Below are 19,825 nucleotides of genomic sequence, written 5' to 3' on the forward strand. Positions count from 1 at the left end.
GAGGGAATAAGATATAATAACTGTAATAATGTTAAATCTTTTTGATAATAATGACCGTGATAATAATGATAATTCTAATATTACTGATAATTAATCGTTGCATGGTAATGAAAATTACGCGCAATGATTATAAACATTATCTACGTATGAGTAAAGAAAATAACGGTTCAGAGTTAAATCTCTAGAAAGTTTTGTTTTGATAGGAAGAGTCCGGAGACTCAGCCGGAGGAGCGGTTTCTCCGGTGAAGTATTTTTACCTGCCTCGGTGATTTAAAGTCGAAGGCAGATATTGCGTCGTTCCCCGAAAAATCTTCCGTCATCTTTGCAGGTATAAGAAAAGCAGCCGTTTAAAAGGGATGCGTTCCGTAAAGGGTCGCGTCGCGTCGCGTCTTACGAAATCTAATATCGAGAAATTTATTTAATATTTTTTCACGTATTGACATTTGCCACGATTTCAATATTTCCTAATCGTAGATATCGATTCTCCGCCTACTTGAGCATCTATTTCGGATAATATGACAAATCACGATAGATCTCTCGCAAAGAAAAAAAAGAAAAGAAAAAAACGTGAAAAGAAATTTTGTTTTTCTTGCCTTGCTTCCAAATTATTTCACGCAACGATATAATTTTTCACGCACGTGCCAAGATTTCTGAACATTATTTTGAATAATAGCTCGACGAATGCAACTACCTGCATCCATCTTCCTTGCGTTTTCAGTAAAGACGCCGATCTTGTCCTTGTGTATCACGCCCTGTGATTTTCGATAGAAGTCCGTACAAAAGATTTTCGACTATACGAAGCGATTTAGAAAGCTATTATCGAATGGGCATGTTGGTTCACCAACGAGCACCAAGTTTCTTCGTCGTTCTTTAGCAGTGACAAAAGCCGAGAGGCGACCAGCTGCGAGGAAAGAAAATCGACGCGATCTATCGTCAGGAAGGCGCATCTGATATCTCGAATGTTGCAGTTTTCTTCTGAGCGTTTTTAATTACAACTGTCTGTTTTATAATTTCGTAATAATCATCGATTAAAATTGCAAATATACGGGACAGAGTTAAATAAAATTAGGCTTTCTCGCACAAGGATCGATTCTGAGCTTCTAGAGGAGATTTTTTTACAAACACCTGTTCTTCGTCTCGGCATTTTTTCAAGGTGGGAAGTCCGTCTTCATCTTTTAAGATCTCGAACATCTGCTTTGCGTAACCAGAACGCGCGTAGTGAATGAAGTACATCTTGGGATTGTCGAAAAAAATTATTTCCGAAAAAGAATTCGGAATTCTAATTCGTCCATTTCCTGCGCTTAATAAACATAAAGGAGATTCGTTTGACACATTGAACGAAAATCTACAAAAAATGAGCGATAAGGAAAACTTCCTTACTTACATTAAAGAGTTACATATCTTTGATAGAATTAAAATTAGGTCGAAATTTTTTAACGAATTTTTATTGTGGCCAAAATTATGTTTTATTAAAAAATTAAAATACATGTCTTGTAGAGTAGTCCTTTGAAAATATCTCCCCAAAATTTCAATAGAAAATATCAAAAATTGAAGTCCTGGCAGTTATTTTTCCGAACGGTGTTTTTAAAAACGGCGCTCGCGGTACCAGAGATAGCTCTCTCTCCTCTCATTTAAAATAAAAAACACAAATTTTTCTTTAAATTAGACGAATAAAACTAGTACTTGTCATAGCCGATTTTGAAAATATTAATTTTTCGAAAAATGGCAGCGATTCGTAGCGAAAAATACGATTTTCGACTAAAAATAGATCTTTTTTTTTTTATTTATAAAAGAAAAACTAAATCATAAATCGAAAAAATCCCACGACAAGTACAAGTTTTATTCATCTAGTTTAAGGGAATTTTTTTTTCTTCCAAATAAAATAGCTGCCAGTCATATCAATTTTTGATATTTTTTATTGAAACTTTGGGGAGATATTCTCAAAAGATTACTCTACAAGGCATGTATTTTCATTGTTTAATAAAACATAATTTTACCTATAATAAAAATTTGCTAATTTCGATTTAGACCAGTCAGATATGTAACCTCTTAATATACGACTTGGGAAAAATATTGCTCATGTTTTAATCTATATAAATTTAATAGATCGCGCGTCGAAAAACGGTTAAACTTTCTTCATCATTCGCGGCGCGCGAGCCTGGTGTATTGGATCAGTCGCTCAACAACAACGAAGTTACATATGCCGTTCACTTGTGGCGTAACTATTGCGGGGGCACGCATGTGCTCGCTTTTCCGTGCGGTTATTGGAATGTTACATTTTGTTAGCAGACGTTATACCGGTAATCACGCGACCTGCGCTCGGACTTCCTGGCGTAAAGCGGACGGCATGACCATATTACTATTTTCGACGACGTCTCCTGGATGTGTAGCCTGAATGAATTGGCTCACAAATATGGTCATCTGAATTATATTCGCGAGAAACGAGATAAAGTGTTTAGAATTTTTATTATTATACAGGGTGTCCCCAATTTAAATGGCAAAACTTCAAGAGCGTGTAGGGGACCGAAAAATGAAGACGAGAAGTCCTTTAGAGGTTTGCTCGTTTTTTCTCCATTTTAGAGAAAATCGCAAAAATTCAATCTCTCATTGTCAGTTGCTGTCTTGAGTTGATTGGCACCGAATAAACTTTTTGCTTCAACGTTCCTTACATATATAAACACTCGATGTTATTCTTTACGGTGCCAATCAATTCAAGAGAGCAATTAAGAGACCGCATCATAGATGCAGTGCACGAAATATCACTAGAACAATGTCTAGCTGCAATTAATGAGGACAGTGCTAGACTGTAACGCTTGCATCGCTGCGAGAGGGCAACATTTTGAACAATATCTGCATTAAATAGATGATAACATAAATAAAATGTAAATAAATAAGTAAAAGAACGAAAACTTGTTTTGTTTCTTTTTTTGCATTTTTCTCCAAAATGGGGCAAAAACGAGCAAACCTCTAAAGGACTTTTCTGTCTTAGCTTTCCGCTCCCTTACGCGCTTCTAAAGTTTTGCCATTTAAATTGAGGACACCCTGCATATGTCCGTTTTCTTCAAATATCGCGATGCAATTTTTGCGAGATAAATGATATCAAGAATTCAAAATTTTTATGAAGATTTATTATTAAAATAAAATCCTTTTTTTTATATATATACACACAAAAGAATTATTTTTGAAAAAGCAGCATAATTTCTTACAATTCTTTGACTTTGAACTACAAACATCTATAATATACTTTCGATTTGGAGTTTGTACGACCCGAAAAAAAAATTCGTGCTTGTCAAAAGTGAAAAGCATTATTAAAATATCAATAAATATATGACGAGACAGATCAGACAGAAAATCATTACACTGTATGTTCTGCAGATTACTTTTGACACAGCCTATCCTTTAGTCTGTATAACGGGCGGCGATAAGCGGTTTATTTGAGCAACGAGATAATGGTCTCCTTTGTCGCTACCAAAAAGCCGATTACGCCTTATGCGATTGTCTCTTAACAGTCCGTATATCTCGCGCGCTTTTCTCGCGGCTTACTTAATCCCATTTGCGAACGCCTTTTAAACTCGCTCGACAAACCGTCCTTCGTACACTTCTCGTAAAGTGTTTTCGGGCTGCTCTTCTTCCGCTCTATCTCTGCGCATTTATTTAACATCGTCTAATTTATAATGCGTTATATGTGTTCCTAAATCTTTAGTCTTGAGACGATGCCGCCCTTATCAGCCTCGTGCAACATAATTGTCCTCATTTCACGACGCGCTTTCTTATTGAATTTAAATTCGCCCATTCGATCGGTCATTCGTTTTCGATTTTGTCAGCGAATGTCCGATAAAGTCGTGACCGGCATAAAGGAGAGAAGGATGTCTTTCCTCATGTATCGACGCTAGATAGTATTACATAGCATCGGGAGCTTCCTGGCATCGCCGGACAGGTGCGTTTAGGTATTGTCCGCGGCAACGAGAGACCGGGCATTTCGTCGTCTCGAATGATATGGTGACAGCTGAAGGATCATTACGCGACACACAGAGGATAACGCCCGTATGCAGCTGCCGGCATATGTGTTTAATTGTACCGCGAATAAAATAAAACTCTCTTTCTAGAGTTGGTCGCATTTCGCAGAGATATCTATGCGTGTTTTGGAAACACAATCGATATATTTAATCTTTAATCGCTAACACACGAGGCGATTAATATTAAATTATTATTTAATTTACTATTATTTTAATGTCGATATCATTTCGCTAAAAGAGTAATATAATTTAAATATTAAATTTAAATTTATCTCCCCAACACAAATTGATTTTTGTGGAAAGATATTATTATTATTATTATTATTATTATATATATATATATAGTAACTTAAATAAATTGTCTTATCGATAGAATGACGGATATAAATAAGATATAAATTAGTTATATAAGTCGATTATCCTTACTTTCCTAGCAATATTCTCAATGATATTAAGTACAACGTACTTTCTTTATAATATCACGTACACGTGCACTATCCCGACAAATTGAGTGATAATAGGATGATTGTAGTACAATGGGGTCAACTTGGTCTAGAGACTCGTGTCTTCAGTGCCATACCTCTTAAAGCGCACAGTGTGTCAAAGCACATATTGTGCTTTAATATCTGTAATATTGTCGCATGTGAACGCGTTATAAAAGCGAAGAGAAAAAAAAAATATATATTTGATACGCATAATTTCTTTTTTACGCCTATTTAATTTCAAATCGTACAATAATTACTTTCCTTCTTTCGTGAATTGTAATATCGCTTTGTAAAATTAATGTTATATTTTCCAAAACGCGTCTCTGCCTTCTTTCATCATTTAAAAAAAAAAAAAAAAAACTTGAATGAGAGTTGGGGCTCGCGTAACTTCTCCGGAAACGTTACTTTCGAAGATAATAGAGACACGCAGAATTATGAATGGGATCGTAACAACGCCAGCGAAAAGCGTTGCACGCATACTTTTTACGAGACATTGTGCGTAATATCCCAAATTTATCGTACTCGAACGGACTGTTTTTCAGACGCATTGCCGATTCGACGCGAGAGTCAATTCCGTCTAAGAGTTGCCAAGCGTATCTCCGCTTCCTCGCTCAAAGCAACGGAGGCTCCACGTCTCCTTGCCGACCATCGTGTCTTCATTATTTGACACTACGCTCACACCAAGCCAATTAAAAGAGATTGCGAGTCTCAGAATCTTCTTACCTCAAATTCATCCATATATTTTATTCTTTATTTTTTAATTTTATTTTACACCGTCTCTCACCATCTGTCAGAACAAATTCAAATAATAATTGTACAACGACGATGAATTCATCGCAACATTCGACGAAGCGGAGGGAGATCGCGAGAGATATATTTGCGTTGGAAATGTGAGATTGGTCGATCGAAATATTGCGGTCGCGGGATCAGCTGCGAGTCGGGAGAAAATCGAGAGCCACGGGGGAGGTTAGCAACCGTTGGAGGATCCGTCCCTTCTCCTTCGGGGATGCCATATATAATATATATATATATATATATGTATATAGTAATCCGAGCCGAGACAATACACTTCTGAAATCTCCCTCCTTCCCCCCTCGCCTCTCCCTTCCCCGTCTTCTATATTTTCACGAGGACGAGGGAGAGCGACGCGGCGCACGCGCCAGTCTCTCCGACTTCCTGCCATCCGCCTTTCTTCCGCTATTTCACATTATGTTATATACACACGGGTCGCCGCGCCCGCTGACATCCTCGCCGCTGGGAATCCCTATAAGGAAACGCATCTGCGCCGCGATCCGAGCGATTTCGCCGCCGCGTTGCTTGCGAGGGGCACGTCGCGCGAATGTCGAGACGACGTGGCAGACAGATGCCGGACCGAAGTAATCCCTTACTCTGCGAAAAGAAATGAATGTGGAAAGGCACTCGGCCCCCTTGCAGCGAGTTCGCTATCATTTCGATTGGTTTATTAAAGATGAAAGATCGGAAAATTAAGCACGTTTTGGCTGTACAATAGAAGTAAAAAGCTATTAAAATTAAAAAGAGAACAACATTTCTTATCTATTTTATTTATATTGTTTGGAAAATGAAAAATAAATAGATTTGGATTTAAAAAAGAATTAAAGTATCACAAACTAATATGATTTTTAACGTCTTTATAAAGGGAAAGAGTGGTAATTAATATTTTTCTAATTTATAACAAAAATTATATTATCAATATTTTGCTATAATTTTTAATAAATAATTTTTAAACGAGTAAGTGAATTTGAAGCAAGTTTTGCACGAATGTTTAGTAGAGTTTTCTATTAATGTGTGCGCAAATTTTTATTTCGCTGGCAATATATTTTTTTTCTTGTCAAATCTTTTTCTTTTATAAAAGAAGAATTTTTTTATATCCTACAAAACGAGAGAACAAATTTTGCAGATATTACGAATCAAATTTTTATACCGAATTCAAGCACTCTTGCGGGAACATCAAGTAAATTATATGTTACGTATTTCTTCGAGCGTTCTCCAAAACGTGTCGTCGGTCGGATTTTAAGTTTCGTGAACGTGGCGAATGAGCTACCGAGGCGTGTCTCCGTTTCCTCGAGGCTGCGGCCGGATTTGCGAGGTTTTACGTGTACCCCCGCGAAATCGTAGAGGGTAAACGAGAGTTACGTCAACGTTCAATTGTTGGCGTCGAAAAATTCTTAGCAAAAGATATTATAACTTTATTACATTTCGTTTTATATAAGAAACGTTAAATCAAATATACAAAGATGCAAAATTTCTGCTTACCCCATCATTCAATTTTATAATCGCTTGTGCGTATATATATCACAGGATTCAAATTTATTTACATATTAAGTACACGATATATTGACAATATATATATATATATGGGGTGTTCCTGTAAAAGTTATAGCTAATAAATTTCGAAAAATCATATGATTTTTAAAAATAACTTCAAAATTCTTCACTCGTTTTACAAAAATAACGAAATAAATCTGATGGGTAATTAAATAACAAACTGAATTACACCAATTTCATTTAATTCTGATAAGGCGTTTAAAAGAAAATAAGCACAAAACGACGAAAACAGCAGAAACTTGAAAAAAAAAAACCACCTTTCGATGATCTTTGTGTAAACATTCCGTTCGTAGTGCAAACATTGCGAATGCATACATAAAAATGTTCTTATTAAATTTTAAATTGCTTACATAATTAATTACTTACAGTTTATTAACTATAATTTTTTAACGAAACATTTCCGGATTCCTATTTATAGGAATCTTTTTGTTCCAAATTTAATTTCCTATAAGACCCCGAAGTTTCATTGACCTGATTTGGAACACCCTGTATATTGATTTCTTTTTTTTGTGCCATTGACGGAAGATATATTTTAAACCTTTTTTTTTTCCCTTTCTCAATATTGCTCCCAGCAAATCTCCTTTTCACGTCCTGAAATTCACGCGTCTATGCGTGCGCGGTCAACGAGATCCATTATCATCATCGTACAGCGACGTGCAAAGAAACGCGTGCGCGCACGCGTGCATATAAATAACCGCATACGGGCCGAGTGCGTGCGCGTGTACTGATCGTTCACGTGCAGGGGAACAATATCCGCGGTTTTCGCATGTGCGTGTCCACGTATAGCGGGGATATAACGAGATACGAGCGGGGAATTAATTTAAGGAGCTTCGTAAGAAGTTCTTTCGGCCGTCTCACAATTATTTTCTCCTCCGTCGTAATTAGATGGTTAAATCGTTCGTCCCTCAGATGAATAAAAGATTTCCTATGAATATCAAACATTCTATGGAAACGGGTCATCGCAGGTACTAATGAAATTCCGATTATCTTATTTTTATTATATTTAATTAAAATATATGCAAAATATTTATTTATATATATTATCTTATTTTTATTACATTTAAGTAAAATTGTTTCCATACGTTTTTAACAAAGTTTTCGAAACTTAAGACGCTCTATGCTTCCGGCTTTAAGGATGTATATGTCATATGTCAAAATATTGATATCAAAGCATGAAAATTTCGTAAACTATTTCTTCTGAGTATCTGTGCAAAATCCGAGCAATTCTCTTAACGGTTTGGAAATTATTCGAGTTTAAAGTTAGTATTGATTTTTGTGAGAAATCGGGTATTGTAGCACTTATTGAGAAATTTGTGACAAGGAAAAAAACATTGTCAACGAAATAAAAATTTTCGCATATATTAAAAAAAGTCTAATAAATATTTGTGCACTTGATTTAGATCCACTTACTCGTTTTAAAATTATTTATTAAAAATTGTAGAAAAATATTATCTCTTTCTCTCTCTTTCTGCAAATTACTCATTTTTCTATGTTTCTTGCAGTTGATTTCAGGGGGTATTCACGCTCAGATATTTTTGTCATAAATTAGGAAAAATATTAATTACAATTTCTTTCCTTTACAAAGACGTTACAAATCATTATTTTAATTTTTTTAATAATCCAGATTTATTTATTTGATTTTTCAAACAGTATAATAAACATAAGAAATGTTTTTTTTTTTTAAATTTTGACATTTTTTGCTACTATTGTACAGCTAAAAAACATCCTTAAGTCTTTTATCGATCGTTGGTTTGATGAATGAATCCGAGGCGAACAAAAAGCGTTCGTTAATCGCGTGTAATCGCGATAGGTACGCCGGTGTCGACGAAAAGGATGTGCGAAAGGAAGTCGCAGCCACGGTGCCGTGGGCATATTTCCCATCTTACGAAAGAGAAAGAGAGAGAATGCGTGTGTCTTTTCTCTCTCCTCTTTTCCTACTGCCGCACGAATATAATACCATACGGATGCACGAGTGAATAAAATGTCCGCATGACACGCGCACGCGCGGCGAAGGTACGGTGCGTGGAAATCGCGCGGCGTGACAAGCCTCTTTTCGTCGAGGTAATCGTACTCGCGTAGGTGCCGTAAGAAGGTGCCTGTTTGATCTGACTCTTGGGTGCCCGCCTATTTACTCTTGACGCTAGATACGCGCCGAGCACGTATCTTTCACGTCCCGCGCAAAAGTATAAAAAAAAGAATCCCATTGATTTGCACTTAACATTCCGTCGCGTTTGACGTTTCTTCTCGTTATCCGCTAAAACAATGAATGATGTTGATAAAGAGCCATTTATTATCTTACCGTTCAGACTATTGTCTTATTCAATGCAGGTAATTTTCTCGACCTTTCTTCGTGCGACTTTTCTCTCTCTCTCTCTCTTGCTGAATATTTTTACACAATTATTTTACGAGCACTCGTAAAATATTGATCGGATTAATATATTATTTTTTCTGTAAGTAATGATGAAGAGAAGCAAAAAGTGGCAATAGTTCTTATCTTTTATATTAACTGCCACTGCGCTCGTGCACTTTGCAAGGGTGCATAATATATCGAGCGCACCTTGCGCTGATACCGCAACCTGTTGGTTCGACGCGAAATTCGAGTTACCGATGATGGGGTCGCACAAGTCATTTAACGACACAAAGCGAAATAGGGCGAGAAATGTGAACGAGGTCATCGATATGAAGGGTTACCCGGACATATACCTATATTTAGCAGCGTCATAATAATCATTTCTTCCCAGCTCTTTCTTCTCGTATCAGAATCAATAATTTAACTCAATTTTACGTTAAGCCATTAATGTTTTTATCGCTCGCCCATTTATGTTTATATCAGAGATTGCGCGCAGGAAATAAAAACTATCGAGATTCTCGCGAGTATCCATTCTTGTATCGATCGTCGAGACTTCGATTTCACCTCGTCAACACCTCGATACGGATCCAATTCCCTCTGGCCGTAACGACGTTTCTTTTCGCGCGTAAGTCGATTCGGTGTCTCCTTCGCGCGAATCGAATCTCGTCCTACAGGAGAAAATACTAGCAGTGATGTATCTCCCAAAGGACCTTCCGTACATTCTCTCCTGTAACGTCGTTAACTTGGTCGCTGTTAAGAAAAATACTAAAAAAAATTAAAATATTTTCTTCGGTGTTGCATTAATATAAATCATTTCCATAGCATCTCCGTAAAAGAGAGCCCGTATGGAAATTAAACGAAACGTCAGGCACAGAATTTTGAACGAGTTTTAAAGTACAGCGAATTGAAGGGATATATGGGTACCTGTATAAAATTCTTTCGCCACGAATATCATTTTGTCCTCTTTTTTTATTATATGATTCGTAGCTCGCGAAGATCTCGGTTTGTACCGTCATGGGATAAGAGACGCATCTCGAGTCTCATGGAAATACGATCTTTCTCTGGATATGCTCCGAGTCGAGAGTCGCAGGGCAAAAGACAAATGTGATTATTGCCGCGATCTCTCTTTTAATTGACTTGTTGCTATTATTTATTTCTATAAATAATTATAAAAATAGTTAAAAAAAAAATATTTAATAATATTCTAAAGAATCTATAAGTCATCAAATCATTAGGGAATTAAAAATCATTAGTAGAGTTAAAATACGACGACGTAGCTTCAATATTTCAGGTTTCTCATTAGACGACACACTTTTAAAATGTATTTTTAATTATCGTATAATTGGACTCTTTTGTTCATTAACTTCAATCGATGGATAAAATTGGGTAAAATTATGAGGAGGAGACTCATGCGAACCGATCGTGAAGGTCGAGAAATTAACGGGGAGAAGAGTCGAAGTTTCTCTCGTCCAATGGACGATAACTTTGTATACTATATCTAACCCCAGGCGACGACGTATCCCGTGTGCTGGTCTCGCGCGTCGGGGTGGCCGGGTGCATCGCGGCCAGGTAAGGGGCAGCTGTCCACCAGGTGCCAATCACCCCTCCATGTGTTTCCACCACCTTGAAACCGGTGGGGATCGGCGCGGTATCATTGGACGGCGGCTCGCGCGCGTTGCGGCAATACTATCGCGCTCCGCGACAGAAAACAGTCAGTCGTCCCAGGGCGCTCGACGGGAGACGTAGGCGATTCGCGATTCATTCGTCACTCGTCGCCGTGACACGCGGTCCTCCGCGACAGTCTCTCCTCTCTGCTGTCGGATTGAAGGTTTTAATATATAGTGATCCGGACAAACCGTCAGACGTTATCAAGTCACGTTTAATTTCTGGCGCCTCGTTTCTTCATCGGGCAATCTCTTCGCGCTTTGAAACCTCACGTAGCTTTTCACGATTGATAGTCGAGCACAGTGGTGTGAAGGAAACGGAAGGAATAATTTCGTCCTCACGATCAGTGTCCGAAAGTGCGATCGTCAGTGAGCTACGTCCGTCGTACTTTAACTTCATCGTCCTCCTGTTTCTCTCTATCTCTCTTTCCGTCTCTCTATCCCTCCGTCTCTATCTCGCCGTGGATTTTCGCGCCTGACTCTTTCGGGGGAGCAGCACGACCACATTTATGGGGGTGTCCGGAGAGTGCGTGGTCAAGGGCAGCAAAAGCAGCCATCCCTGTCACTGCTGCAGCCACGTCGGCAGTTCCGGCGCGAGCGTGCAACAGCAGCAGCAAACCAGCGGCGAGCCGTATCATCAGCATCATCATCAGCACCATCATCATCATCATCACCATCACCATCACGGCAAGCACGCACCTGGGAGCGCGTCGCCGCAGCATAACAACAGCGGCGACAACAACATTCTGGCACCTTTGCGCAGCAAGATGAAAGTGCTCAAGAAGCTCAAGCGCAAGATGGGTCTAGGTGAGCCACACCTCCATCTCTTCCTCATTGTCTTTGACGTTTTCCGGTCATCGCACGGTTGATCATGCGATCACCGATCGATCGATCCGTTGATCGATCACAGCCGATGTTACGCGGCTCTCATCCCATTTTATCGGTCAATGACATTCGGGAAGATCTCCATTGACATTGATGGAACAGGAAATATATTGTGCCGATTGTACATAGATATTAATTTTGATTTTTGTATTTCGCATATCTTTCGCCCATTGGCGAACTTTAATTTTGAGAATTTAATTGAGAAAATATTGACTTCCCCAAGTCCATCGAATATGGAATATTAATATACTAGTATAATAGATCACCCTGTATATCGCGCAAACTCTCGCCAAAGTGATCTATATTCAAATCGATGGTTGTAAAATTGAATTTATCGATCGCTCCGATGAATATTGCGGATAGCATGGAGCGACGAACTCTCATCATCGAGGAACGAATCTCTAAATTCTAGAACGAGCGAGAAACAATTTTGGCAATTTTATTTCCTGCGGTCCATCAGTGGTTTATCGCACCGCAAGTCCAATAATTGTTGACGACGCATCTACTACGCCTTTAACTTTTCGCTATATTTCGAGAAAAAAATCAAACCATCAGTTTTCTAGCGATACATAAAAAGATACTCGTAGAGCGAGTTGCTTTCTAATAGAACTTTTTTCATCGCCTTTTCTCGATATCCGTTCGAATTAAATTTGATTTATATATAAAAATTTTGCAATTTTTATAAAAAAGATATTTATAAGTCACATATTTTATATGCGATAAGAAACTGTTTACATTGATAAAAGAACGAAATATTTTCTATGAAAGAGTAAACTTCTTCAATAATAATAATAATTATTATTATTATAATTATAATAAGAAAAATTATAAAATTTATATAAATATCATTAACTTTCCAGGATAATGATAAATTCATAATCCGCGATCGATACGCAAGGCCGAGAGATGCGATGCGACAGAAATGGGTTGAAAAGCACTGGCTGCACAAAGGGACGTCATTTCCTCCCGGTTGTCCCGATTTCAGAGTCGTATTATCGCGCTCATTTCCATTGACATTTGGTAAAAGCTCATTTCGCGGGAAGCTCGTAGCTTGGTCGCTATGTATCGCTGACCGACTTTCCCTTCAATGGTTAATCCGTTGGATTTCGCGAGGGAGCCGGGAACAAGAGGATAACGTTTCTCATTGGCCTGCTCCTCCCTGCTCCTCCCTATCTCATCGGATATCCTCCCTTCGATGATCCTCTCTTCCGCGAGTTGCGGCATTGTCGACGACAATGTTCTCGCAAAGTAACTGGAAAGTTCCCTTCCCCCATCCCCCCTTCCCCCCCTCTCCCCCTCCTTAGCCCCTTAGCTCGCGCGACACTTTTTTTGTCCTCGATATCCATCTTTCGCGACGTCTTATCACGGCGAATTTCGGCTGTAACCGGGACGCCGAAGATGCTTCCAATCATTATCTTTATTTATTTCTACGCGCGCGAGTTTTCAATCCCTCAGGTGAAAAAAAAATAAATATATATATAATAAATAAATAAGAAAAAATAAATAAAACAACACAGAAAAAATTAAGTTAAACGATACGTTTAATTATAATGATATGCATAATTATATACATATCTAATATTAATATATGATAATATATGTAACATGTATAATATTAATATGTAGATGACAATTCTGGAGAAGCACGCGTGATATTTTTCTACGCAATATGATTCTACGAAAAGGTTTTCGTTTAAATTTATGTTCTCGTTGATCTACATTCCACTTTAATCTGATGACCGAGTTCCTTAAGGGCTATTTCCCAATGGTCGTATAAAGGAGAAGATTTGTAGCATTCAGTTCTTTACTAGAAGACAAAGCGTAGGTTGTTGCCGATTGAAATCGGGGTTAAAGGCTACGAGTAAGCTTTTCCTTGCGCGATGGATTTTACGCGTTAATGATTTTTCTCCACCAGGAGGTTTCAAGAGACCAACGCAATGCGAACTCTTTGTGGGAGGGCTTTGAACCGTTAAAGATTTGTGAAAGGATACGTGTCGCTAAGATATTTTGTGTTAGAGGCTATAAAGCGAAATAATATTTTTATATTGATTATAATAAAATTTTACTCTACAAAAAAAAAAAACATTAATTAATTAATTAGATTCTATTTTATAAAACTGTTTTTGTGTATCTTTAATAATTAATTAAGAAGATGGGTTTGCAAGAGAATTGTTAGAATTTCGTATAAAGTTGTAGTTTTATTAAGTAATAATATTGATTAAATAAATAAACAATTTAATTTTACGATATTCTGTAGCCATCTTTGAACTCAAGAAAATATCTTTTACTTCCCTTCCTTTCTCTCTCTCTCTCTCTCTCTCTCTCTCTCTCTCTCTCTTTTTTTTTTTCCCCCCGATCGCAGCGAATTGGAGCGAACAGCTGACGCTGCCGTCTTTTGGAATTATTTCGTTTCCCGTCTCGCGTGCGAAACTCTGGTTCAGCTGATAGGAATATTTAAAAGTATACCAAGTATTTTATTTTTTATGTATCACGGAATACCTTGGAGACCTTGATGCATCGAAAGGAAAAAAGAAAAAGAGAGAAAATATTCCCAATACAAGATTGAAGTACTTTGTATGGTTCTTGTCGCGATTAGCGTCGTGGAATAAGCGAAACGAAGAAAGTAACTTGTCGTGATGCTTCTGGGATACCATTCTTCGCTCCTCTTCCTCTGCTCCTCCTCTTTTTTTCCTCCATCTTTTTGCGGCTTGGTGAATCATTTCGCTTCTCGGTTGCAGAGATTCTCAGCCTCTTTACTTTCTCATCCTCATCGTGCGACTCTTTTTTTTCTCTCTTAACGGCCGCAGCTGCAAATATTGCACTTCTTCCTCTTTCCGCATCGTTTGTAAGCAGTTTTTTTTTAATCTTCGTATTTTTTTACTTTGCCCATAATCGGGATATATTGATCGTCGATAAAATACGAGGAAAAACTTCCGAAAATTACGTCCGAGAACAATTTCGCAAAGTAGTAGATGTCATGACTAAGCCAAAATTGATTTACTCGTTTGAGGAAAGTTCTCTTTCCTCCTCTCGTGATCTGAGTTATTGAAAGAGATCGATGACGCATTAAGCTACTGGCCGTGACGAAATGTTATTGCAATGTAAATTGCATAATGCAATGGCCGATTAATATAATACAAACAATGTGCTATCTGTGTCAGTTGTGATTCAACGTTTAAGTCTTGCATTTCACTTTATCTCGTTGAATTTGCGAATTTAATTATTAATATATTTTTTAATCTACAAATAAATTTAAACAAATTAATTCCCATTGATTTATTGTATTTAAAGCTTAGTAAAAGAATATTGATGGAAACATCATTTAATTTATATTTTACATTGCTTTCAAAATGCAACGATCAAATTCTTTTTAATTAAATTATTTACGAACCACATAATTCTCTCGTCGTATATAAATAATTTAGCAATCAAAACAATTATATCTAAATTTATAGAAAGCTGATGGAATTTTTATTAAAGCAATTACTCTCAATCTCGCGTATCTCCTCTGGGACTTCGCTAATCGTGTGCTTGGAAATGAATTTTCTTGCGGTCTTCGCGTGTCTCCCGCGAGTCTTGTCACGTCTTGTAGAAGAAGATTTAAACTACCGAGGGGCGATCACTGACCGTCCTCACTGACTCGACAATCTCACACACCCATCCACCCACTTTCCGCTTCGCGTGTGACGTCAGAGAGAGCCGCGGACGAAACCCGTCTTTGTTCCCACAAGCATTTCGCGAACCGGTTTGCGGTTCCGCGTAGTATTCCCGGTCAGCTGGTCGAACCGTTTAATCGAGAAATTCTCAGTCTATTTTAAGGGTTCGGCGATCATCCTCAGGACAGTGCCTCCAAATAGAAGCGTTCACACATGAATTCGCGGAGAATAACGTTCGTAAATTATAACAATTTATCGCCAGCGTGTGTGTTAAAGCGCGTTAAAATCTGTCTTTACATTGGTAAGGTTATCGCGCCTTATCTCGAAAGGATTTCCGCGTAAATAGATATAAATACCGCGCAGGACGAGCTAAGGTTTCAAACTCGTGTCGATCGAGAACGGAGTTGATTTTCTGAATGTCCCTCATTTGCGTATGCCAGGCGAGAATTTCTCGACAGATAAAATGTTGCTTGTTTATTTAGGTTCTAACGATATAGATTTATCGTCGTCCTACTATTATCTTCGATGACTTTCTTCCCGTCCAATCACGTTTATTCTGTTCTCCTGTTGACCGGTTCGTGACATTCTCCGGAAAGATAATTTCGTCAGGTATATCGCCCGCAACTTCCGCCTGAAAACGGAAGTCGTGAAACGGAAGCGTGCGGATTCGGGAGCGGAAGTCTTCATCATCGACAATACTCGAGAGTCTTGCTTTCCTGGATCGAGTTTTCATTCGACATAAAAATGTCCGTAACAATGGCATCGTATAACGGTGGTGGATATTGCGTATTCTGTATCGTCAACTATATATTGTACGCTTTTCAACGTATATATTTGTGTATTCTGTGTCTACCGTCCTTGTCTTCGACAACAATCGCGTACGTTAAGCCAAACGAGATCCGCTATTTTCCTAAGAGCGTCGCTTCGCGAAGGGATCGTATCTCGCGATACGAAAGTGGAACTTCACGGAAGCAAGGTGCGTGAGCACCCCGTTCGCAGCGACCGGAAGTAGCTACCGTGCTCTTAATGGCGCGGCCTCGTAAGCAAACTCGCGCGCCTATCGCCACGTGCTCGGCTGCGTGAAGGATTCGTAAAGCTAGCCTGCCGTGACGCGGCTTCGACTTGGTATGTAAACGTGACGTGATTGGAAAAAAAATTTTCTAGACCTCTTCAATTTCACGAACGAAATTTAGCGCCGTGTCATCAAGCTCGTCTCTCTCTACATGCGAATTAATCACGATGAGGATTTAGAAACGTGTATTTTTTTTTTTTTTTTTACTTGTTTAGGCTAGCACTCGCGCAGAATGATCTTCTTTGATCCGCGTTGGTATTCGTGGTTATGAATAGATATTCTCCGTTGCAAGTTAGTCCTATACTCGATTTATTTCCACAGTCGAATCGAGAAAAACTCGAAGTAACTGCCGAACATCTGTCGTCGAGTCAAGTGTTTCCAGAAGATGCGACCCAGAATACGAATGAGGAGAGCTTTCGAGAAGCTCATTTGCTAGCCGCCGCCATTGCTTCTATGTAATGGATGCTCGAGTGAGAGATCGGTTTTTTATAAACTGCCATCGATTAGAAAATATCTCGAGCTTTTCGAGTAGCGGACGCAAAAACGCCGATTTGAATCACAAGTTAAACGCATAATTCCATCTTTTTTTTCCAAGAGCGATACTTTTTTTTATTAATAAATCGTGAAATAAATCGCGAATGAATATTTCCTTGTGTAAAACTGCAATTCAAAGAGAAATTAAACCTTTTACGGAAATCGTATACTTGAGATTTGTTCGATATAAGTTGTTCGAGGGGGGGAGAGAGAATCGCGTGGAGAAGAGTTGTCAGTACGATCTTCACGCGTATATTCTATGCATAAATCTTCTAACTACGTAGCGAGACGTCCTAACGATGCGTTTTCCTTCGCGTGATTCTGAATACGCTACGAGCTACGAAGGGGTCCCCTCGTCGAGATTCATCGGCGGCTTCCTTTTTAAGGCTTCCTTTTTCTCCACGGATATGCTCTACTGCGCTCAAGTGCGTTCGCCTTGCTTTTAATAGGGCGAACGACGAGACACCCCGTAGGCGCGAAGCCGTTTCTTAATTCGCGAACATTTTTCCGGCAGCTCTCGGGCTTCTCGTCCCGATTCGCGTAGCTCCTTTACTCAAGGAACCCTCGTCGAACCATTTCCTCGCTCTCGGCACGTACCCGATACTCGTTAATTGCTATAGAAACTGGAACTAAAGTCCGGAACTGGAAGTAGGGAACTGAGAACGGTTGCGCTCGAGTAGCGTTAAAAATAAAACTGCAACGAGAACTGAGAACTTTGGAAAATCAGGACGAAAGCTGCATAAATGAGGAACAGAGGAATAAACTATTTTAGGAAAACCAAAAAATCCTCTCCACACACACGTAAGGCTATCGCGTCGAACTTTTATGTGTATTTATTTTACTTTGTCTTTTATTTATTTTTTTATTTTAAACACGTACCGATCGAAATGCGCGATGATTCATTTTTCCAATCGAGATTGTAGGCTTACAGTTACATCCAACCCGATGATTCCCTTGGCTCTCGGTCCAAGACTGACTTTTTCCAGGGATAAGAGAGAGGGAGAGATAGAAGGAGTCCCCTAGAGCCCTTCACTTGCAGTACGCATATTACTCCTGGGAGTCGAGAGCCGCCTCTAGACTTTAATGGAACAAATGTTGCGAAACCACACCCTTCTCTCGATCTATCCCGAGGACTTCGATACCGTTGCAACTTCGGCGACGATAGTTTTACAAGTGCTTTTCGATCGAGTCTTTATAATAACTCGATCTACGATCGATTTAATCTAAAAATTTCCTCGGGGAGAGACATAATTGGACCATTTGGATTTTTTATTTAAAATTATTTGGATTTAATTTTCAATTTTTTAATTCTTCGAAACAGAATTCTTTGATTTGTCGCGATAAAGAGTTCTTGAAAGTAAAGAAGTTGGTTCATGGAAACGCACCGTTACTCAACAATCGTACGAATCGATCGCTCAATCATTTGCGTACGAATAAATTCTCCGGAGTGCATTAATAAAGCGATCCTCGCTCGTTGTTAGCTTTCGTCGCGTGCGTTTGCCCTCCGGCACTCTAATCGCCGGAAGTCGGCTGATCCTCGCAATTCCTCGCTGATTGTGATAGAGGCAACCTCACCGCCCACGGATGAAACACATCGCGGAGATGGTCGTATAAAAGAAAGAAAGAAAGGAATGACCGTGTATCGCGGAGAAAAGTCTAACGCGACCGACCCACGCGCAATTCGCGCAACGTGGCGCCACAACGAGCGAGTCAATGACTGAATGAACGACGAGATGATTTAATTGCCGAATGTCAGAGTTCATCCCTCGTCGACTGTCGTCGATTGTCGTCGTCTGATCAGTACCTCTCATCCTCTCCACCCACGCGTCCTAATCACAGGAAGTTCGCGGCTGACCCCCGCGATTGAATTCAATTAACGTGACGACACGTTCGCGAGAACTTTTCACATTTAATTGCTCGGCCGATTTGTAAGGATATACAGGGTGTGCCATAATAATCGTATCCCCTCTCGTATGCCGGTATAGATAGATAGCAAAATAGATGAAACCGAGAAGAAAAGTCCTTTATCATTTTACGATTTTCGTAATCATTATTGAGAAATTAATTAAAAAAGATCGACCAATTCGCATGAGTATAAGCGTGCATTGATTTCTCAATAATTTAATTAATTTCTTTTAATTATAACGAAAATCGCAAAATGATAAAGGACTTTTCTTCCCGATTTCACCTGCTCTACCTGCACGCGAGAGATAATACGGTTATTATGGGACACCCTGTGTATATTATTACGACAGTGCGATTTCTCGTGAAACAATCGCTGCGATCACGAGGAGGCAAACGAGCGGGATTCAAACGGGAAATTGGGCATAATTATACAATTATAATCGGATTAATTCGGAGCAATCGCGAGATAATTGATACTTGTACTATATTGCAATATCGCCGCGATATCGGTTTCGTATCGCGATCTTGTCGAACGACGACGGCGGCGAGGACGGATTTATCTGTCCGCCATCGCGGTTTCTTGGAAACCACCCACATGGCGCGTCGATGAACCGCAAAAGTACCGGTTTTACGCGATAAACTAAACCGCCGGCGTTGTAAACCACGCTGTATGTAAACGATCGGCATTTATCGGCGCATGGCTAAACTCTCCGCGACTTTTAGTCCCTTTTCCCATCGTGATTTATGACGCGTTTTCACAGCATCGCCGAAAATTTCGGCGATACACTCGCCGGCTGAAATTGAAATCAGCGCATCGTTAAATCCGCATCAAATACCTTCCATCCCAAGGCGTTTATTCGATCGGTAACTAATGAAATCATCGTGACTGTCTGACGAGTTTCAGCTCGTTTT

The 19,825-nt window shown here is 39.1% G+C and overlaps 1 protein-coding gene across 3 annotated transcripts in view; it reads left to right on the plus strand.

The window, feature by feature from the left end:
- Neur (E3 ubiquitin-protein ligase neur) overlaps positions 1–19,825 on the plus strand; it is a 61,085-nt gene that overhangs the window by 22,671 nt on the left and 18,589 nt on the right. The window contains exon 1 of one of the 3 annotated variants that reach the window (XM_070304531.1): positions 10,485–11,668. The exons of the other annotated variants lie outside the window; for them this stretch is intronic. Coding sequence (XP_070160632.1) covers positions 11,371–11,668 — 298 coding nt within the window. The 5' untranslated portion in view covers positions 10,485–11,370. Of the gene's footprint in view, positions 1–10,484; positions 11,669–19,825 lie in introns of those variants that run through there. 3 annotated transcript variants of the gene reach the window in all.

The sequence above is a fragment of the Polyergus mexicanus genome, unplaced genomic scaffold, assembly GCF_030449975.1.
Source record: "Polyergus mexicanus isolate NDT 795.1 unplaced genomic scaffold, iyPolMexi1.0 SCAF_11, whole genome shotgun sequence".
Taxonomy (NCBI): domain Eukaryota; kingdom Metazoa; phylum Arthropoda; class Insecta; order Hymenoptera; family Formicidae; genus Polyergus; species Polyergus mexicanus.